The 23,187-nt window shown below is 42.6% G+C and overlaps 1 protein-coding gene across 1 annotated transcript in view; it reads right to left on the bottom strand.

The window, feature by feature from the left end:
* Positions 1-23,187, bottom strand: part of DUSP16 (dual specificity phosphatase 16) — an 80,066-nt gene that overhangs the window by 23,361 nt on the left and 33,518 nt on the right. Inside the window, exons 3-4 of the mRNA XM_035028198.1 lie at positions 17,509-18,102; positions 16,205-16,343 (exon numbers count right to left, since the gene is read on the bottom strand). Coding sequence (XP_034884089.1) covers positions 16,205-16,343; positions 17,509-17,736 — 367 coding nt within the window. The 5' untranslated portion in view covers positions 17,737-18,102. The remainder of the gene's footprint in view (positions 1-16,204; positions 16,344-17,508; positions 18,103-23,187) is intronic.

Genomic DNA, 23,187 nt, shown 5'->3' with positions numbered 1-23,187 from the left:
ATTCTTAGACCCAGAAGAACCCCGTTTTTCCTAGTCTAGTCCTTACAGTGATCTGCTCTATGACCTTCATTAAGTCACAATCTTGCCATTTCGTAATGAAGAGAAATCTGTCCAGACACAGGAGGCACACTCACCTCCTCTGGAAAAGAAAAAATTAGTAGGGTCTTCCCTGGGTTTTCCAATCTAAACACTCCTTGCTATCCAAACCCAAACCCAGAACCTAAAGATTCCGATAAATTTTCAGATAAATCCCCTGCTAGCCAAACCCTTACTACTTGTCAGGAAGCAAAGAGATTTGGATCACAGGAAATACTTGTATATTTTTAGTACTATTTAATTAAAAACAATTAACATGTTATTAGGAGACAGGGCAGCCCCTACTTTTACCTCTTTAATCAAGCCTTAAACAAGATACTAAAATCTTTTAATATTTATCTTCGGATCCTTGAGTTACATTCTATTAGTCTTCAGTCCACTTCCAGAAGCATACAAAACACGCCCTCAAAAACTGCAGATGCGCAAGGAGCTGGGAGGGGACAGTGTCATCCCTTCTGTCCCCGGCAGTAATCTGGACTCTGTGTCTACTGTCTAGGCTCAGTACAGGTTCCACGAGGCAGCAAGCTAGGGTGGCAGGAAGTCGGTGACAACTATGCCACCTGCAAAATGCTCAAGTGTGCATTCCTAGCCTCCTACCTAAGTGCACAGTCTTTACTCGTCAGCAGTGTGCTTACTGAAGTTCTTAGGATAACCTGATGGAAAGAGTAAGTGGCTCCATTACAGAACTCCCTAGCTCCTTCCTGCGAGAGATGCAGCCCTCAGGACGTGTCCCTGTACAGGTTCGTGGCTTCACTGCCTCCCATTTCCAAGCATGACCTCCAGCCACACAGAAGCCACTGTTATTTCACACTTCGGTGCTATTCTCTCATCCAGAATACCACCACACTGCCATGCCCTGTGAACACACGCACAGCCAGCCAACCACAGACAAGTCCCACAATCGATCGTGTGGCAGAGTGCCCCAGGCTGAGTTCAAATACATCAGGACCCAGCCTCACCTGTGAGGCCTTCCTCCACCCTCGATCTGCAGCTAATTGTTCAGCTACATCTTGTTAGGATTCACCAGAGACACAAAGGGAAAAAAGCAATGTTTCTCAGGTTACATTTCCTAAAGTGTGCGCCAAAGCACTGGGGTCCTGCAGGAAGCTAACAGATGAGATACTGGTCCAAAAAGTAAGGGGAGTGGGGTACCTGGGTGGCTCAGTCGTTAAGCGTCTGCCTTCGGCTCAGGTCATGGTCCCAGGGTCCTGGGATCGAGCCCCGCATCGGGCTCCCTGCTCAGTGGGAAGCCTGCTTCTCCCTCTCTTACTCCCCCTGCTTGTGTTCCCTCTCTCACTGTCTCTCTCTCTGTCAAATAAATAAATAAATTCTTTAAAAAAAAAAAAAAAAAGGGAAGTACTGCATATCCTACCTCCCTGGGAGAATCACAGTGCACATTAGCATATTAAAGGCCCCAAAAAATATCTCCAAAAAAACAAGCTTAATTTAACTCAAATAAGTTTGAGAAACTTATTTGACCATGGCCTGACCCCTGCCACTTCCCCCACTAAAATCTTTTAATAGCTAGGGCAACTCATACTTAAGGAAATGCTACACTAGGGCCACCACTCCAAGTACTGAGATGGAGTCAGTCAGAATTCCTACACCCATGAGCATGACCGACTGTCAATCTCAAGAAAGGGGTCAGCCTATATTGGCCTATGTATATGAGAGTCATGGACTAGGATTTATAATTTTGTTCCTATTAGTGTTCTGTTCTTTTTCAGTCTAACTGCATAATACAGTTATATTTAAGTGAGGTGTGTGGTTTTTTTCCCCAAAGTATTTTTTATAATAGTAAGTGTTAAAGGGAGGGTCTCACCATTCTTTGCCTATCTCACACCTACCCACCATAATAACCGACAGGCACTATTTTGATTACAATTTAATTGTATGAGTTTAAATGTTAGCTTCTACTAACTTCTGTGGTTCTGGTGTTTCTACAAAGAACTGTTCTCACATTTTTTTTCTATCCTGGCTCCAAAACAGTTCACATACTAGTCACTGGTTTAATTCCAACAGAACAATATTACAGTAAACATTCTCAGAGAAAAGAGAGACAATCCAAGGAAACTCCACTTGAATTCCATTTTAAATTTATAAGTAATCAGATGTACAAATAATATAAGTAATCAAAGAATTACCTAACATTTACTAAGTGACGCACATTGCTCTCAGCACTTTACAAGTATTTATTCAATCTTTATAACTAGGAGGTGGGTGCTATCATTATTCCCATTTTACAGATAGGATAACAGAGGTTCAAAAAGACACGGAGTAACAACTGGCAGAACTAGGACATGAGCCCCAGCAGTCTGGCCCTAGAGACCATACTGTCAATTGCTGTGCTATGCATCTTCTCCAAATACTACAGGATTAACTGTAAGGATGCAGGGATAGCCTTGCTGATTTCTATGGGGTCCTGCCCTCACTAGCCGTGACCTGCTAGGTCTCAATACCAGGCTAAAAATGGCCATGGGCCTCTCCCAAACTGATGGCAGAGCCTCACTTCCCCAGAGCCATATATGGTTCAAAAGCTTCAATGAGAGAGAAAAAAGGGAAAGCGGTCTGACATGAGCAGAGACACGAGAGACTCTAAATGCACTCATTTCACATGAAACCAAGAACAGAGCTGACAGATGAACTAGTTAAGATAGAAATACAGTCACTGGTTTGTTCATGATCACAGTGTGCAAGATGGTGGTGAAGCTGTCCTAAGGACTTCCAGGCCATCCTCCACAAGGCAACTCTCAGAGGGGGTATATATAATTTGGCAACCATCATCGACAGAGTCAGCAGGCCTGGGCTGTTTGAGGTCGGCTTTAACACTAATTATTACCGTGATCCCAAATCACTTTAACTTCAGGGGGAATCTCTAAAGTGAGGGTGGTTCTAGAAAATTCTAAGAGAACAGAAATAATTGAGAGCAAGAAACCAGTGTTTAACCTCAAAACAAAACCAAAAAGCCAAACAAAACAGCAACAATACACTATAGAACACATTATAAAACAAAAAAACTTTTTTTTACTATCTTTTCAACTAATCTCTGGCACAAACCTGAATAGCCTTAAAATATTTAACAGATTTCGTTGAAATCAGAGCATTCATTTAGTGCTCAGTCTGGACTGAAATGTCCCAAACTATGGCTCCTAGTCACTTCCAGAAAACACTACCTCAGCCAAAGAGTACATTTTCCCTGATCTTTATCTAGGACAATGTTCCACTCTGCTAACACCCTCCTTCATTGACAGTTTTTTCCATTCACTGACCTTTCATTCATTGTTGTACTCTAGTGACCCTAGTTTCATTTCATTAATTAACAACAGATGAGACACTGCCTGATTTCCCCGAACTCTTGAAAAACTATCTGTGGCCTCATCAGCCACTCAGTTCTGAAATATGTCTAAAATGTCCTTCTTCCTCTTACAAACCAGAACTCACAAGAAGAAAAGTATAATTCATCCATGCAAATTTTTTGTTACAAATGGCTGACAGATAAAGAACAGTCATCTTCTCTGCCCTGTCATAACCCTCCGCTGTCCCCCAGACTCCGTGTTAGATTGCATGACAAGAACACACAACATCATTTCATCATCCTCTCGTGTTGAAAAGCTTTTAAAATACTTATAAAGTTGGTCAAGATTGAACTCACCATCCAATCTCACCACGTTTCTCCTCTCCCTAGATTTTATGCTGCTTATCATCTGGGAATGGAGAAAACGCAAAGTCATGTAACCCAGACAAGCTTCCCGAAGATAGACCTGAATCTAAAAATGGTGGTATCCACTCTTCCCCTTATGCTGAAATGTTTGTTTTCAAGAGGAAGACATGTGTGCAGACACGCCTGGCCCACAGAGAAATACGGACGAGGGGACGGGCAGGTAGACATGCAGACACCTTTGGCCACCTCCACAGATTTGGACAGGCAGACAAACTACAATTTCTGTTAGTCTTCCACAAATCCAACCAGTAGAATGCACGTTTATAAATAAAAACATATATATTACTCTGAACAGAGAAAACGTTTGGTATAAAGGCATTCATAACTTATACACCATTTTATTCTCATGCAGCCAAGAAAAACTTCTTCCTTCAGAGCACCACCTTCACAATTCTAATCACAAATACCATTTTCTGTAAAAGCCAATGTGAACCACATTTAATTTTGGGGGAGAAAATCTGCTAAGTAAAATACATATAACAACTCTACTAAACAATTCCAATTAGTCACTCTTTTCTCTTCTCTCTGACCCTTGCAACCAGTTATAAATCACAGTGATTTTTCTTAAAAAGGAGTATTTGTAATAAACAAAAGTTAGCACTTTACCAAAGCTTAGTGATGTGAAATAAATGTTGAAGTCTCAAATTCGAAAAATGGATTCCCTGGTCTTTCAAACTAGAGATAAATGTCAATTCCATCCCTTTAGAGCTAGCTCCCTGCAGGGAGAAACACAGGACTTTGCTTACGCTTCAGTGCCAACAGGTGGCCAGTCCCTCAGAGCTCTCGCAGCCCCACAGAGCCATGCAGAGCGGGAAGGAGAGCTAAAGGCTACTCCCTCCCACACTGTGAAGGGATTCCACAGCTCTATACGGAAAAAATATCTATACCAAGCTCGATTTTATGAAAGACATGCTTCTAAAAAGCCAATGCAAATTAATTTTTCATATTAAATCATTTTCATAGTTTATATGGTTTCATACTTTTTAAACATAGTTCTCATGTAGTTTAACCTTTGTAAAACAAAGACTCCCTTTTTGTGACATAATACAACCCATTCACTTACTTCTTCCAGAGTGCATGTGAAGGATTTAAGTACACCCCACCCGTAGAGAAGAGTTCTCTCCATCCTGAAAATAAAATCTGCTACTTTGCTATTAGGAGACAATCCTAATATTAAAAACTAAATTGCTGACATGTATATTTCGATTGTTGAAATGTTATTTCACAACAGATGTACATTTCACTTCACAATGAAGTGACTGATTCCAGCAGCTCTGTTCTCTATTCTCTAGCCACTCACAAAAAGACTCAAGTGTGGTTAGAATTCTTCCAGGGTCCGCAAACTGTATACATGGAGAGTTGAAACTAGTTAAAAAAATGAAACAAAAATGAAGTCACCATAATTTCCCGCCCCTGGAGAAAGCAAACGTACATAAGTAGCTGTACAATAGGCTGGTCTGGGTAAGCCAAGCCACACATGTTTGATAAATCATTTCTGGGAGGGTAGAGAGCATGGCAGATTTTTCTCAACATCTTTAGTAGTGTTCCATCTGTGTCTTTTTCAGCCAATCTCCACTAAGCACTGATGAGAAAAATCCCTAATAACTTAAGGCATTAACTTTAAGCTCCTATTCCATCTGCTCCGTATCTACCGGAGCACAGACCAAGAGGAAAGTGGACAGATATGCACTTCTGTGGAGACCGTCCAGGAAGCCGGACAAGTAGCTTGGGTCTCACAGAACTTGTCCCATAAATGACATCTCCAAAAAAATTCACTCTGTATTAAACAACTCTCTCACCTGGCGCAGTCAGGGAATGAGAAATTCTATCTAATTTTTGGATTAATACAGTTATCACCTAGACAACAAAACAGATTTTAAAGTTTCAAAGTACTAGCATTAAAAAACCACCACATACTATAATAATGCAATTTCTTGTGATTCAGAAGGTCTAAATCCTATTATTTCTTAAGATAACATTATCAGAATCAATTAGCAAAATCCAGAAGTGTTGTTTAGTAAAGAATTCTCAGAAGATGTGGAATGATAGCTATTTTACTGATCTTTCCAACTGACAATACGCAGCTACACCCAGAAACTCCTCCTCTTAAAACATCCAGAACACACAGCTCGCACCCCTAATAAATGCCCTCAAAGATTATTCTAAAGAGTGCAACCAGGATACCTAAACAAAAGGAATATGGCCAGAATCCACCACTTGCTGAATAAAACCAATGAGTTCTGTAGGAGGGGAGCCAGACTTGCAGAGGCAGCCCGACTGGTCCTGCAGTGACATGAAGATGTGAAGACAAGGGTGAGCGATCAGCGTCCGGGGACTTCCCGAGAAGGACAGACTCAGGAGGCCCCTTCTGCCATAGGCATGCGAAAGGAGGTTATTAAAGAGACCACATTGGCTCATTTCACCTAAAAATCAAAGATTTCCAAGCTTGTACTGTTTGAGGTCCCAAAATCCAAGCTAACACTTTCAACTCCCTTTGGTCATGTTCACTTAAAAGATTTACTGACACTTAAAGTCAAAGCCAATGTCTCCCTCTCTTTCCTTCTGCATCCCCATCCATGGCAACCCCAACCTCCCAGCTCAGCAACATCCAGTTGCTGTGCCAACACACTTTCCTTTTTTTTTCTTTTTTAAAGATTTTATTTATTTATTTGGGGGAGAGAGAAAGCACAAACAGAGGGAGGGTCAGAGGGAGAAGCAGGCTCCCTACCTAAGCAGGGAGCCTGATGCGGGGGCTCGATCCCAGGACCCTGGGATCATGACCTGAGCCGAAGGCAGACGCTTAACCAATTGAGCCACCCAGGCATCCCCACACTGACTTTCCTTTATGTCTCTTCTTTCTGCCCTGCCTTCCCATTCTCCTGCCGCCCCCCTGCTCCAGGACCTTCATCCCTCACTCTTAGATAAACTCAGTAACAGCTCTCTCTGATCCACCTGTCCTCCTCCCCACCACTCATGGCCACTCTGCTGCCAGATTAAGCACCCTAAAAATAAAGTTTTGATGTGATCTCTGCTCTCAATACCCACAGAATAAAATCCAAAATTGTGAGCCAGACATTCAAGACCCTTCCTCATCTAATCCCAGTCCACAGCCCAACCTGATTTTCCATGCCACCACCCTCCATGGAAAAGGAAAATTGGTCTTCTGTTTTCCTAACACAATGTGCTTTCCAATCTTGGGCCTTTGGCAATTTAATCTCTCCTCCAATCCATTTTGTTATTTCCTTCCAAACCATAGGCAAGCACAAGTCATACTTCTTCTACGGAAGTATATTCCAAAGATTTCTTACCATAACCAATAAAATACACTTTACATCAAAACCTTCTAAACACAGAGACACCCAGAGCTCAGGAGAACTGGCCATGGGTCTCAGGTTGGTGATGGGGGCCAGGTCCCAGAAACAAATTTCACCCTACTATCTTCCCTTACTGAGTTACTCTCTGACAGTTTCAATACTCTTCTCTTGCATTAAAAAAAAAAAAAATCTTTCCAGGGTGCCTGGGTGGCTCAGTTGGTTAAGCAGCCGATTCTTGATTTCAGCTCTTGTCACAATCTGAGTCCTGGGATCAAACCCCACATTGGGCTCCGTGCTCGGCGGGGAATCGGCTTGAGGATTTGCTCGCTCTCGCTCTCTGCCCCTCCCCCTGCTCGCATGTGTGCTCTCTGAGTCTCTAAAATAAATAAATCTTAAAAAACAAACAAAATCTTTCCTGACCAGTGTATCTATATATGATCTTGACAACTTAGAACTTCCATAAAATTTATGGCAACCATCTGGCAATGAGTATTTGCCAATGACTTGGTAATTATGAATCATCTTTGTGTGTGTGTTGTGACCTCTGTTTCTCCAGCTAGAATACACTGTGAACTGCCTGTGGGTAAGAATTATGTCTCACACTCCTTTGTAATCCCCTCAGCATTTAGCACAGTGCTTGGCCCATAACTGAAATTCAATAAATGTTTACTGAATCCTTCCTTGTTACAATGAATAGCTGTTGATGGACATAAGTCTTGTATAGTTTTGGTGTTCAGAAGGATTTCCTGATTCCGTTCAAAGCCTAAAATGATGCTGGCATGGGTGGGGGCCCAGAATCTGCTTCCTATTCCTAGACCACAATGCCCAGAAGACTCTCAGGGTGACAGGAGCAGCACAGGACAAGAAAAACACTGTTCTGCTACTAAAGGAAAAAAGGCAGAACTGGTGAGTGCTGCTTTGGTCGCTGAAAAGCAACACTGAATCCTCACTGTGTTTCTGTCCTACCCAATCTTCAGTGTGCTGCTGACTCTACGTGACAGGTGGAGAGAAAAAATTTTTCAGATGTCCCTAAGTCGCTCAGAACTCCATTCGATCTGGAAGGTCTAATAATACCCCAGGGCTCAGGGAATCAGGGCACATCCCTCAGGAAACTAATCAGACCAGCTACAATTAGGACCCAGATCAGGATGAAATGGCTGCTGGACAGGTCTACTGTGATCATCAAAGGGCTCGGTGAAATGAGATTATTAATCAGGAGATAACTCTATGAGTCAGAGGAAAAAGGGCTATGAGTCTGCTCTCTGGGGAATGACTCTTAAAAATCAAATTTGACTAACTTGTACACTGTCTGTGAATCACCATATAACTCATCTCTCAGGCCTTTCTACATGAAGCTCAAAGCTTTCTGATTAGCCCGTAGCAGGCTTTCCCATAGACTACTTCTATGTATTCCTCTCTATCCACAGTCCTCTTTGGCCAACTGCACAGCTTCCCTGGAGACCTGACAAAGCAGGCAGGAAGCAAGGGCTACCTGTTCAGCCAACCAAACAACTCGAGACCACTGGAATCATTTGTAGGTTCAAAGAGACATTTAACGAGCACCTACCGTGAGCAGGACACAGCACTAGGTAATGGGGGCAGTGGTGACCAAAACAGAGGCCCTCTCTGGAATGGAGAGCTTAGTGGGATAAATGTTAACCAAATAATTAGATGAATAATTAACTAATTATAGGTAGGTGGCAAAGAAGCGTATATAACAAAGAAAACCAACTTTGCCTGGTAGCGAGGGAAGGCTTGACAACAACACTGAATCCAGCAGGAGACGCTAGGGTGAGTGAGCGGACGACAGGAGGAGGGGCCTCTGTGAAGGCCCGAGACACTGATGCCGCAGGTCTGCAACAACCAGGAGGAGGCCTACAGAAGTGAAACGAACTGAGGACCTACGTGGCATTAGATGAAGCTGGAGAGGTAGGCAGGAGCCAGCCACTACAGGGCCTGGTGAGTCAGTGAAGGATTTGGGAATTTATCCGAAAAGCAATGATGCATATTAGACCCAGGAGTTATATAATCTGGATTACATTAAAATATAAAATAAAAATACCACTTTGGGGCGCCTGGGTGGCTCAGTCGGTTAAGCGACTGCCTTCGGCTCAGGTCATGATCCTGGAGTCCCGGGATCGAGTCCCGCATCGGGCTCCCTGCTCGGCAGGGAGTCTGCTTCTCCCTCTGACCCTCCACCTCTCATGCTTTCTGTCTCCCATTCTCTCTTTCAAATAAATAAATAAAATCTTATTTAAAAAAAAAAAAATACCACTTTGGCTCCAGTGTGAGTAATGGATTGTAGGTGGCAAGGCAGAAGATAGGAGAAGGCCAGTGAAGAGGCTCCCGGAGCGCTCGGAGCGGGGGGGATGCTCTGGGCTTGACTCGGCTGCTGGCAGGAGGAAGAGAGTGGACTCCCTGCGAACTCAGAAGACAGACCTAGGGGACTGGGAGGCGGCAGGGCCTGCAGCCAAATCCCCGACGGCTCACAAGTTTGTCCTTCTGGTTTAAAGAGCTTGCATAGTTTGATTTCATCTCTTCTCAATTCCCACTTCTCCCCTTTGCAAAAGAAATCTACTCTAGTCCCCCCACGGCCCTCTAAAATCAAAGTGCAGTCCTGACATTTTGAATCATGTTTCTCCCCCCGTCCGAATGCCGAGGCCCCCCCTCCAAATCTTACTCATCTTCCAAGGTTCAGTTAGAACCCCACTGCCGTAATCAAATCTTCCCCAACCCCTGCAGACGACACCCCGTCACCATTTTCACTGTATCACACAGTATAGCACAGGATCATACGCCCCTCTTTCGTCCACTTTAGGCATATTTCCCCAAATTGGTCGCTAGGTTCTCAAGAGCAGGGCCAGCCTTTTGCTTTTCTGGTGGCTCAGCCCTGGGCCCAACCACAAAAGTGCCCATGAAACCCTGAGAGGTGGACTGGATGAAAGTCCTGGGTCTGGCGCTTCTCCAGAGCCACAGGTGACACGACCGGGGCAAGGCTGAGACCACCGTGCTCACTGAGGCTGCCGTCATCTGGCTCGTGCAGAGGATCGGGATGAGGAACCAAGGAACCATCTTTAGTCTGGTCTGCAGCCCATTTTAAAAAAAAGACACGGCCACAGTTATGATTTCGGCACCAGGAGCAGGGGCAGCGACACCAACCGGCTCACCACACTGGCAGGCAGCAGCTGGAGAGAGAGGATCCAGGCTGCAGGGCCTCACCAAGCTGGGCCGCAGGGACACGGCCGCCAGCGGGCAAGACGGCACCTGTGTTTAGTCTGCTTTCAGGGGCTCTCAGTCCCTGCAGCTTTTGAAACCCAAGAACAGCCAACTCCTGAGCAGCTGTAGTACTTTTACTGAAATCCATTCATTTCCATCTCTTTTAACCAACTACTGCAGGATTTGGGATGGGATGACTGAAGACACCCTTCTCTAGACAAAAGGACAGAAGAAATGTCACTAGGTCACAGAACTGATGGTTAACAACAGCTCGCACAGCAAAATCTGTCACCAGCAAGACAGGGTTCTACTGTACTTCCATTAGGAAGGATGATAACTGATTCCACTAAACAAAGCTACAGGTTTATTATACAGATCTACTGACTGAATCTAGATCCCTGTTAAATTGAAAAAGTGTAGAGTCAAATACACTTTTACTCCCTCCTAGTTCTAATTAGACTAGCAAATCTAATGCAAAACAAAGAAATGTGTATTTGGTCTTTAACCATAGCAAACATCAATCTAGACCTTAGCTGTGTTCTGAGACAAACGTTTATAAAAGCCCTTAGTGCTTTACTAACATTGTACCCAAGAGTAAATGCTTAATAAATGGTATCTTCTATCTTATTCAGAACTGTCCTTCAGCACAGAACAGAGGAGTTAGACTTTTATGTGATGATCACCCCCGCTAAAATAATTTAATGCTTTAAAAATTTTTATATACAGTATATTTTTATACATTGCTTCATTCCATAAAATGTGAAGTAAGAATATGACTCTGAAATCCACAGAGAGTCTGAGAAAGAGCTACCACAAAAAGAGCCTTCAGTCCAGCCTCCTGATGAAATTCCACAAGACTCTGGAATTACTGTGGATATGGGCCTTGGGCACGTGGTGGGAGTGAGAGCTTGGGAGAGTCACTCAGGGCTCAGTTATTTTCCTCGTCTGTAAATGGCAGGGCTGAAGTCTGTGATTCATGTGTGGTGTTTTGCTGTAGGGTTGGTTATCCTGTGTCTCATCACAGGACAGAAATGAGTGCTGCAGAGTTAATAAACTGCTGTGGGTCCCTTTTGCTTTTACTCAGAACCACAGCAGTAAGGAAAGAGAAGGAAATAACAACAGTATTTCTCATCTGCAGGTTGATCTTTATTTCTACTAACGACCCATCTATTCTCTTTTCTCTATGTTAGCAAGAAATAAAAGTCCAAGTTCGGTATTTTTTCTCTTCTCTTCTAGATTTATGTTCAATCTGGTGCCCTGAGAAATGAATAAGGCCAAGAAACAATTACTTTTTAAAAAGAACTAGTTTTCTGAACATTACCAAGACCAAAAAAGTTGATCAGTAAGTCAATGGTGGCAACTATTTGTTTTCTAACTCAGGATGATAACAGCTTTTAAAAGAAGACAACTGATACAGGGGTTCCACATGCATCATCTAAGCCAATCCTCACAACCAGGACCCTCCACTATGGTCATTTTTGTGAAACATATGTTTACATCACCCTTCCGTCACTCCCTCCATTCAAATTCTTCGGTCTTGTTTTCACAGATGGCTGTGGGAGCACAGATGGGTTTTTAAACTGTGCTTATTTAATAACAGATTTCAAAACTGAAAAAAAAGTGGAAAAGATGGTTTTGTCATCACCTACCCAACAATGATGATGGAGAATTTCCCAAAGGGATCCAAATTCATTCTTTCTTATTCAGATGAGGCTGCTACTACTGGTAATTAAACCCTTTACTCCTCTGGGGGTAAAACGATGTTATGGTTTGGCTCGGCTTGGTTATTGGGAGACTTCCTAATGGCTAAATAGAACAATCAATTTATATTCACCTCTAAGAACATATAGAAATTATCACAACCATTCTCAGTTTATATGGATTCACGGACTTGTATCTTCCTATGAGTGGAGCGAGAACTCTAGAGCTATTAGCTTTTTATCAACATTCAGTATTTAAGGATCAAGTAAGATTCACATGATTTCATTGCATTATTTTTATTAGCTCTTAAAATCATGTTTAAATCTACTTCAATAGATGGAAACACTTTCATATTGCTTTCCTCATAACAGCTGTATGTTTGCTCTGAATGAATATACTTTGTAAATCATTTATTTTAAAACAATCTCAAGTTTTCACTACACTTTCAGGTTAGTTTCATCACTGTTTAATACAATCACTTATATTCTACACTAATAAAATGAATCACATAATATATAAATGGGGTAAAACTACATGTAAGCTAATTTACATATCAAATATTTACTGAGAATTTAAGAAGTGCTGGGCCTTGTGGGGGAACACAGAGATGAAAAAGACATAGTCCTCAGCTTGAAAAAGAGAATCCAGGAAGGGGAGCTAAGCTAATAAATGAAAAATGATAACATAAGATTTAAATAAGATTTTAAGATAATAATGAAAAATAGTATATGGCTATCAAGTTAATCTTGGGAATACTGACTGTTTAGAAGAGTTCGAGAAAGTTGGTCAGGCAAGGGTCAAGGTCCCAGGCTGTGGGGGCCTGCAGATGAGGCCAGTACAGGCAACGTTCACTGCAGAACAAGGGTCCAAGTTTCAGGACTAGAAGACTTGGTAAAATGGTCTCCCTGATAATTAGCTGCCCACGTGGCTTAAGAGAACCCTTTGCACCTGGTAGAAACAAGTTTAAGGGGCAGCTGGGTGGCTCAGTCGGTTAAGTGTCTGCCTTCAGCTCAGGTCACGATCCCGGGGTCCTGGGATTGAGCCCCAAGTCAGGCTCCCTGCTCAGCGGGGAGCCTGCTTCTCCCTCTCTTTCTGCCTGCCGCCCTCCCCCAACCCCCTTGTGTTTTCTCTGTCAAATAAATAAACACAATCTTAAAAAAACAAACAAAAAACAAGTTTAATAAGCTAGCCCCATCCCCAAAGAGGACCTGTTCCACATTAAGGAATTAAGCCCATTCCAGTAGAGCGTCCTTCAGTAACCCTGCATTTCTTTATGTCCCTATAACTAGGTCCTATAGGTAGGCGTAGGTCTCCACTTGTTGGAGGGAGACAGCTCATTAGACTTCTTCTATCTGTTCCGGGGGGATGTCTTTTCTTCCCCCTTCTCTAAAGTCATTTTTGCACAGGCAAGGTGGCCTTGTGAATGCGAATGGAATTGAGGCCACAATTCTTTACTTCCATATCTAATGACCATAAAAGCCATCTCACATCTGATACTTTCTTCCCGAATAATCTCAGAGTAGCTGAAAGCTTTAAGCCGATGGAGAAATCACCCCCAAGAAACCACCGCATCTTTCTATTATGAGGCTGACAACCATCTCCAACTGCTAAGAGCAACAGGGGCAGTTTGTAGTAGAAATGATCTCTAGCTACCTTGTCATTTTCTATGGCGCCTGTGAGAAGCTTGTGTGCTTTTCCACAGTTATTTCCCATCCCCACAAGATACTGAAGAAACACCTGTCCCACATCCCTGGAACATCCAATGAGCAGTTGGACCTTGGCAACAAAGCGGGTTGCCAAGAACTGACGGCCAGAGCTTCCCAGCACTCTCTTCCACTTATGCTACTCCTCGGTCTACTCCGAGGAGCAGACTCACTAACCAAGGGAATTTCCAATTGGTCAGGGGCTTCTGGATGGTTAGAAGGCTGCAAACCATCCAGAACCCTCTCTTAGGTATCATAAGAGATCTGGCTGCTCAGAAACTCCCAAACAAGGCAATTCAATTCAGTCCCTTAAGCCACCTCCTTAACTAAAAGATACACAGGATTCTGGGGTGTGGATCGGGATATGGTGCTATCAATACATTCGGTGTGGTTCTTGGTGCTGCCTGGATGGACTCTCATTTAGATCCAGGCAACCAGGCATTGCCTGTACAACATGGGAATGTCAGGGTGTTCGGATTCAGTGTGTCATTCCACATGTCTTTCCACTGTTGAGCTGATCTAGCTGATCAGACTGAGCCCTTTCTCTTCCTTGCCCAAGGAGTGCTCCTCCCAAACAGACACACGGCCGGTAAGAAGTTACCTTCCCAGGTAACTCAAGCATGCTCTTTGTTAAAGTGGGGAAAGGGTATTCAAGGAACTAAAACTCCTGTGCTAGAAACTCAACATGAGCTCATTCCTCCACGGGAGTGTCTGTCTGGCCATGCTGCCAAGCCAGAGCCCCCCACAGGGAAAGTGTCTCCAACAAGAGTAAGGTGAGACAGTCACTTTGCTGTGAAGCACATCTTGGTGTCCCCTCTTTAAGAAAAACCCTGGTCCTACTAATAGCATGCCAAGGTAAAGTCCTCACAGTGCCTACAAGAAGCATGAAAGGAGTTCCTAAACTCACCAAATCAGTTTAGTGGAACTCTAATAAAAGCGGTATTTACCACAGTATACTCCCAGGAAAAGAATGCACCGATCAACAAGAGATGGAGCCTGATACTCTAATTCTCAGTCACAGAACTCTGAAAATTTCTTTCTAAGGCACGCTGGCTTCACTTAAGGAAACTAACAGAAAGATCATGCAGCATCACAGCATGAGCAAAAGGCGGGGCAACAGATGATCTGAAAGAGACAGGAAACCATGCCTGCTTTTTGAGACCTGAAGCAAAAGCTGATGAGCGAGAACTGGAGACACGGAAATCTTATCTAAACCTTCACAGAGTTGAAGTGTTAACATACCAACAACTGATGAATCCTATTCTCTGAAAACTGAAACGTTTACACTTCCAACAATCAACTGCCAACGACATCAAGTTCATGGTACCATCCTTGCAACAAAAGATTAAAAGTGTGAAAATGATAATATCTACCATATTTTGTTTTCTTAGATCACATTTTTAAAAGCCCTCTTGCCTTTCACGGTGGCAGAATCTGCGGGACACAGCAGCTTTGTGTTAAAGGTCACTGTGCATTGTCACACTGTATTCCCCACTCTGTGAGCCCATGTCAGTGAAAGGGCTTTAGTAACGTCTGCAAAACAGGGGAAGCAAAGGATGAACACTGCTTTGGAATTCGATGAAATGGAACTCGCACACTGCCCCCCTTTTCAGACAGACATAAAATAGTTCTTCCCAGGTACTTTATAAAGTCATTTGCTTAGTGTTTGCAAACTGAGACCTTTTTCAGTTGTAAAAACAAAACGATAATACACAAGTAAATGAGTTGTTTTTTTTTTTTTTTAAGGTTTTATTTATTTATTTGAGAGAGAGAATGAGAGAGCATGAGAGGGGGGAGGGTCGGAGGGAGAAGCAGACTCCCTGCCGAGCAGGGAGCCTGATGCGGGACTCGATCCCGGGACTCCAGGATCATGACCTGAGCTGAAGGCAGTCGCTTAACCAACTGAGCCACCCAGGCGCCCAAGTAAATGAGTTTTTAAACTGTCTCCCTAATTACCAGAAGAAATAGTTTATACACATTCTCCCCCTCATTGCTCATAATGTCCAAGAATGGTGGGATCTGGAGTCCGCTGTAACTGTAACTGTTCAATAAGAGTTGGACACTGTGACACCAGCCTGGCTCTTGCCACAGGCGGTGGGAACCAAGAGCAGGAGTTGAGAAGTAGAGCATTTCTACTGTTTTTAGATCCCAGATGAATGGAAAAATCTCTGGCCGGAAGCAGCACACAGATCTATGTGACATTTCTAGCTAACAAATAAATACCAAATGAAGAGGCATTTGAGCTAAGTAAGAAACACACTGACTACTGTCGAAGAATGGTAGTATTGAACTTAAATAGAATAGTTACGTCAATCAGAAGCTTTAAATAAATCAGTTTACCCAGGACACTCACAGTTGTGATGACCTACTGTACTCTGAGCTCTCTGTGAAAAACTGCTTATGGGGAGGGCTCCATGAGATTGAAGTTCTTTCAATTCTACCACAAGCCTTACCTGCAAGCAGGTGAACGGAGCTGAAGCTCTTCTCCAGTTTACCCAGAAGTACAGTGAGAAAACAGTCTGAAGACAGAGAGGCAACATCTTGGGAGCTTTGATCGTAAACTACAACCTTCTGACTGCAATCAATATCAACCTGCAGTGCAAATGAGAGGCTGTTAGGAAAGAAGCTGGGAAAATCATCCCAGAAGCAAATAACTGCCTCCCCCCTCCACTTTCAAGTAATAATCTGAATAAAAAGGACACGCAGTTGACTGGATAAACCTAGTATACAAATGGTTTAAATGCTTGTAAAAATCAACTTTTAAAAGGCAAAATTGGTGTTATTTCTGTGTAGGTATGCTCAAATCTCCTTGGTTTAAAATCCTTACCGCTATAAAACGCTAAAACTCATAAAACAAATAATATGTAAAATAAACGTAACAATCCTTAAACTAAAGAAACATTTTAAAATGTTTCTACATAACGAAGAAATCAGCTGTGGTGCATGGGTGGCTCAGTCATTAAGCGTCTGCCTTCGGCTCAGGTCATGATCCCAGGGTCCTGGGATCGAGCCCCGCATCGGGCTCCCCGCTTTGCGGGAAGCCTGCTTCTCCCTCTCCCACTCCCCCTGCTTGTGTTCCCTCTCTCGCTATGTCTCTCTCTGTCAAATAAATAAATAAATAAATAAATCTTAAAAAAAAAAAAAAGTGAACTCATTTTTATTCCTGAAGAAAAGAAACAGCCTTACCTACCACAAGGACAACATTTTGGAATCCCAGAAATAACCTTCCTCCAAGATAAATTACATCCCTAAATCCTGAACAATGGTTCCTTCCCTTCCCACAAATAAACAGCACTTCTAATATAATCAGTTTCCACTTTCTTCCCAAACCACTTGAAAAGAATGATTTCCTTTCAGTAAATTTGTAGATAACACAAAATAATGTATTAATTTAGTGATTGTTGACACATGTACTATAAATTATTATATATTAAGTTACTAATAATTAATATCATGTTATCGACTATAACTACTTATTAGTGTTTAAATTTTTAAAAAGTTTAGCAAACCATTAAAAGAGGTAAACATAGCACTTGACCAAATTAAAACAAGTTAACCTTTCTGTATAGTTTAGAAATATTCTTAAATGTGACAGTGTGGTTAGTAAATTACTTTGAGGTATCCCTAAGGTACCAAAGTTTAAAAAGCAACCAAAACTTCCTCAGATTACTTTTTCCCCTTAAAAGTGAGGCTTTGTTTTAAAATTATTCCTCATTCAGGGTGTCTGTTTTAAAAAGCAAAAAAAGAAAGCATTTACCTTATGTTTTGCCGAATGCTGGATGAGCTCTGTAATTAACACTTTGTCCTGTTGCAACCTTCGCTTCATAAGCTTGGAGCAGTTGATATTAATGGCTTCTAAAATGTGGGATGTATTGTATTCCACAAATGGCCGGCTATCAATTAGCAGCACTTTCTCCGTTCCACTTTCCAGCAGAGCCACCAACCTCTCAGTAACAATTTGAGTTCCAATCATCTCATGGGCCATGACAACAATAAGTCTTCTTTTCCCACCTCCTTCTTTAATTTGCCACGATGATGTAATGGTGGTGTACTCAAAGGCTCAGCCACTCCATTGTACTAAAAATGTATGAGGTCAGGCTGGTGGTGACTGGCAAAAGGAGAGTTAAACCCATTTTCAGCAAGAGCCCTCCAAGTGAATGTCCCTTTCTCTTTCCCCGTTGATGTGTTCTTGCAAAGGACTCCTTCCACAAAGCAGCCCCTCACATCTGATTCATAAAGAGATGACTGGAATAACCATTCCACAACAAAAGATGCTTTGGGACAGCCAGGGCATTACATCATTCTTTACCTTTGCTCCTCGCTCCAACAGCTTTACACTGGACTGAAAATCCTACATGAAGAAAGACAGACAGAAAACAAAACATGGGGTCAAAAAAAAAGAAAGAGCATCAGATTAGCGAGAGTGTATGATTCATAATATTTACTCCATTAATCTAATTTCATACTTGATGCACTGTTTCATTTGAACAAACAAAAAAGAACAAACAGGCATGGCTTCAGAAAACCTACTGATAATTCACTTTTACATCAAAATATAAAAGCTCAAAGGAGACAAAAGACGACATAGTCATGAATTGTAGTGACTGGGGGCCCAGAATTACACGCTTGTAGTATGAGATTGAAAGAGCTGTAAAAAGCTGCTTGAAGTAACATTTTTTTCCGAATGGGTTTCCTCCATTTTATTTGCTTATTTCTTGAAAAGAGGACAAAGAACAACAGCCTACCAGCAGGTAAGCAAGCCCACACTGCATGTGAATACATGTACACTCACACATACACACACCAGGGCGCCCCAGCAGCCCCTGTAAATGGCCCTTAGGAAAACTTTCCATACACTTCAGCTGCCTTTTAAGGAAGAGGAGGAACAAAAATGGCTGATATTCTTGTCATACCAATTGCTGAGCTCACTGCTGGGGGCCTGTGATGTACCCAGCGCCCACCAAGGCAGTCTCACTGCTATGACCCTGGCCAGTCCATCCCCCCAGTTCCTTGACCCTTCCTAGGCTTACCCCTCATTTTCTTGTGCCTCATTCTTTGGAGAATCACTGATTCCCAGCCTTAGAAAATCTCACATCTTCACCTGGGCCTCTAGGTCAACAACCATAGAGCAAACATGCAGAACCCTTAGTACCTGACCCAGTGCCTCCCTCTTCTTGCCAAACTCCTGTAACTGACCACTTCCTAATTGACACTTGTTGGGAGTTTTGTTCCCATAACTTGGATCTCACCCTGACCTTCAATATTGCCAGATTCCTAGCTCCCCGGCCCATCTCTGCTCACAAGAAATGCTCCACTACATTGCACTAGATGTCCACTGCTGGCATTCACCTTCTACAGGGTAAACTATGTGATGGCAGAGGTTTTGTATTGTATTTCCTATCTCCATAGTGCTTTGCACAGAAGATACTCAACTCATGCTGTTATAAGTAAAATCCCCCACAAATGATTTAAAATACTGAATAAGGGTGCCTGGGTGGCTCAGTTGGTTAAGCGACTGCCTTCAGCTCATGATCCCAGGGTCCTGGGATCGAGTCCCGCATCCGGCTCCCTGCTCTGCGGGGAGCCTGCTTCTCCCTCTCCCACTCCCCCTGCTTGTGTTCCCTCTCTCGCTGTGTCTCTCTCTGTCAAATAAATAAATAAAATCTTTAAAATAAAATAAAATAAAATACTGAATAAATATCTAGTTAACTGATTTCCGATCAGGATGGTAAAACCCTCAGACAACATTGGGTCCTGTTCCTAATTCCAGACTTACAGCTGAGAGACTGAAGCATGGAGAAGTACAGTGAGGAAACCAAGAGGAGTGGCTGTGCCATTTACCTGTTACTTAACTCTGGAAAATCCTATAACCTCCCTGACCCACACGTTCCTCATCTATAAAATGTACCTATAATACAGGCCTTGTCTCCTCACAAAGTCTGTTTGGAGGACAAAATTACCAAGGTTACCTAAAGTCAGTAAAAACACAACTACTTGTATAGAGAAAGGAGGGAAGCTGCTCTAAAGATACCAGTGGCGACCAGAGCTGCCTTGCATCGGGAATCTAAAAGACCTCATCCAGCAGGTAAACACAGAAGCCATTCTGCCCTCCTGTATAATCCAGCCTCAAGCGAGCTGCGCCCTCTCTCTCAGAACCAGACACACCGGAGTTAGAAGGCACCTGAGAAATCATCGCTTCTGCTCCTGCACCTTACAAATCAGCTCCACAGAATACAGTATTTGTCCATTTCTTGTCTTCATTATATTAATGTATTTTTAGTACAGCTTACTGGCAATGAGATACAAAAATCATCTCTATCTTCAACCGAAGAAACTAGAACAGAGAATCTGTATGTATAGTCAATCAACAGAATATACTTTGGCAAAGCGCCTACCAAGGATGCAGCATCGAATTGAGTCCCGACTGCTCAGTGACATAGTTCACAGCAGTGTGAGGTCCTGTACTCAGATTGTCTGACTCCCAAACCAGGGCTCCCACTACTGGGTTACCCTGTTTTCCCTAAGTACCTGTTCCCATAATGGAACTGGACTGAGAAAGAATGGCCCAACTTGTCCATGAGGGTGCCCTGGTGGCACAGAAAGTGGAAATCTGAGAACAGGAGCAAGTTGATTCCAACAATGGCACTGGGTATCCGAGTCTGATTGGCTCCTCTCGATAAAATCCGGATGGCACAAAGCAATTATCTGGGTTAGCAGATCAAGGGACAAAGAGAGGGAGAAGACAGCAAACATGCAAAAGTTGAATTAGAAAGTTCTCATCTTGGGGCGCCTGGGTGGCTCAGTTGGTTAAGCAACTGCCTTCGGCTCAGGTCATGATCCTGGAGTCCCAGGATCAAGTCCCGCATCAGGCTCCCTGCTCGGCGGGGTGTCTGCTTCTCCCTCTGACCCTCCTCTCTCTCATGTTCTCTGTCTCTCATTCTCTCTCTCGCAAATAAATAAAATCTTAAAGAAAAGAAAAAAGAAAGAAAGTTCTCATCTTTGCTTCCCTTCAGCCAAATCTCCTAAGCCCAAATCACCAAAACCAAAGGTAGGCTACAGCATGCAGTTCTACTGGGCAGAAAATGGCCATCCTTACCCAGAGAACCAGAGTCGGGACTTCCAGATACAAAAAGGAAAGGTCTGGGCAAAGTGACCCTAGTATGAGGATGTAATTGAAGCAAAGCACTGAATGTGAAATGAAGATAAAGTTACACCCTTTCATGTCATACTGAGGCCAGCTGGAGCCCTCCTGTTATACTTTTATGCCCAAGCTCTGATGTTCTATAGTCCCAAATAGATTATGTGAGGCAGAGCCCTGCCAAGGGGGTGAGGGGGGTAGGGGAACAATAGCCTTAAACCTTATTTATTTACAGCCAGAGAATTTTGGTTAAGTCCTCATCCTGGGCTGCAACTCTAATTTAGAAATTTCTGGGCATTCACTGTTCATTCTGATGAATGTCAATACCTGAGATCCGGAACATGCCTGTGACAGTTTTGTTTTTGAAAACTTTTGCATCAGGTAGGATTTAAAAGATGATAAGAGAACATTTTATTGTTGGCAAAACTATGAAGCTAATCTTACCCAAAATTTCTACAAGAAGTCAAAAGGAATAAACATTCTTAGATTGAACCTTAAGGGCCCAGATGCGTATTACAAAAGCCAGGGCAGACCAGCTTTACTATTTATCGATTTACTTAAATGATTTTTAAAGTTTTAACTATTTTCTTTCCATTTTTAAAAAGATTTTATTTATTCATTTGAGAGGGAGAGAGACAGAGAGAGCATAAGCAGGGGGGAAAACAGGCAGAGGGAGAGGAAGAAGCAGACTCCCCGCTGAGCAGGCAGCCCGACATGGGGCTGGATCCCAGGACCTGGAGATCATGACCTGAGCCGAAGGTAGATGCTTAACCATCTGAGCCACCCAGGCGCCCCAAGATTTTATTTTTTTAAGTAATCTCCACACCCAATGTGGGGCTCGAACTCATGACCCCGAGATCAAGAATCACACACTCCACTGACTAAGCCAGCCAGGCATCCCTTTTCTTTCCACTTTTACTAGATAACACATTCACTGCCTCAAAAAAGGTATAAAAATGGGGTATCTGGGTGGCTCAGTGGGTGAAGTGTCTGCCTTCGGCTCAGGTCATGATTCCAGGGTCCTGGGATTGAGCCCCACATCGGGCTCCCTGCTCAGTGGAGAGCCTGCTTCTCCCTCTCCCTCTACCTGCCGCTCTGCCTACTTGTGCTCTTTCTCTGTCAAATAAATAAATAAAATCTTAAAAGAAAAAAAAAAGGACTGGTACAACTTAAAAAAAAAAAAAGGTATAAAATTTATACATACCAGGAATATGTACAGTTTACTGTATGTTTGTTACATTTCAACAAAGCTATTAAAAATTGCCATAATACTGAAACTCCAACAAATACATTAAGTGAAAAACAGGAAAACACTGAAAATCCTTCTCCTACCCTTGTCCCATCTGCCCAGGTCCTCCCCCTGCCCTGTACCGCAAACCACGGTGAATAGTTTCTTCTGACTTCTTCCAAAGATTTTTTTTTTTTAATGAATACAGAATGAGACACAAATATATAGTCTTCCCCCTTTCTCCCTTTGTTCAACTGGCTACACAGTACATACACTTGTGCATCCTGATTTTTTCTTTCACTTAAAATACTACAGTGTGATTTTTTTCTCATTGCCCTCTTGGCTGCCTGTGGACCACAGTGAGGAGCCTGGCCCATGCCCGATGCTCAGGAGATGGGTCAGGTGGCTGGAGCAGCTGGAAGACTATTCTGAGATTGATGGGGTGCCCCCAGTCTACATCAAGGAAATTTGGGTGGCAGTAGGCCCTTCAGAAGACAACTAAAGAATCCTTTTCTATGCATTGAATAAAGTTTTCTATTTCTCTAAAAAAAAAAAAAAATGTCAAGAAATCAGTATTTATCACACCAAAGAACTAGTAACCTTAACTAGGGCCACTAAACAAATATTTGCCAAGTATGCCACTTTCAGAAATGAACATTTAAAAAAACTTTATTTATGAAGGGAAAGAGGCTGTGGAAACATTTTAGTACAACAAAATTACTATACGGGTCAGTGAACAAAATGGGCAAATCCACTTAAGAAAGGCCAATTTTGGTATATTTTACATTTTACCAAACAACTTCTTTTATATTTTAATAGTTAATAGTAACATAAATTGTATAAGAAGCTTCCTCCTTTAATATACAATTTTTAAGTTTATGTGTAATTTATTTCATGTACGGAAATTTATCTATGATTTTATCATGGAAATTAGTGGAGTTTTATTTACTGAAATTCACTCTACTCTGCAGAGTATCAATGAAATGAAGTATACCACTGAATTAGTTATGTCAGAGGACCATAAGCCTAAGACTGTTTTAATGATGAGGTGAACAAGTGGAATGTTTTAA

The sequence above is a fragment of the Mirounga leonina genome, unplaced genomic scaffold, assembly GCF_011800145.1.
Source record: "Mirounga leonina isolate KUSES-001 unplaced genomic scaffold, KU_Mleo_1.0 Mir_201, whole genome shotgun sequence".
NCBI lineage: Eukaryota > Metazoa > Chordata > Mammalia > Carnivora > Phocidae > Mirounga > Mirounga leonina.
Note: the sequence above shows the minus strand (reverse complement) of the source record. Positions and strands in the feature narration are given on the sequence as shown.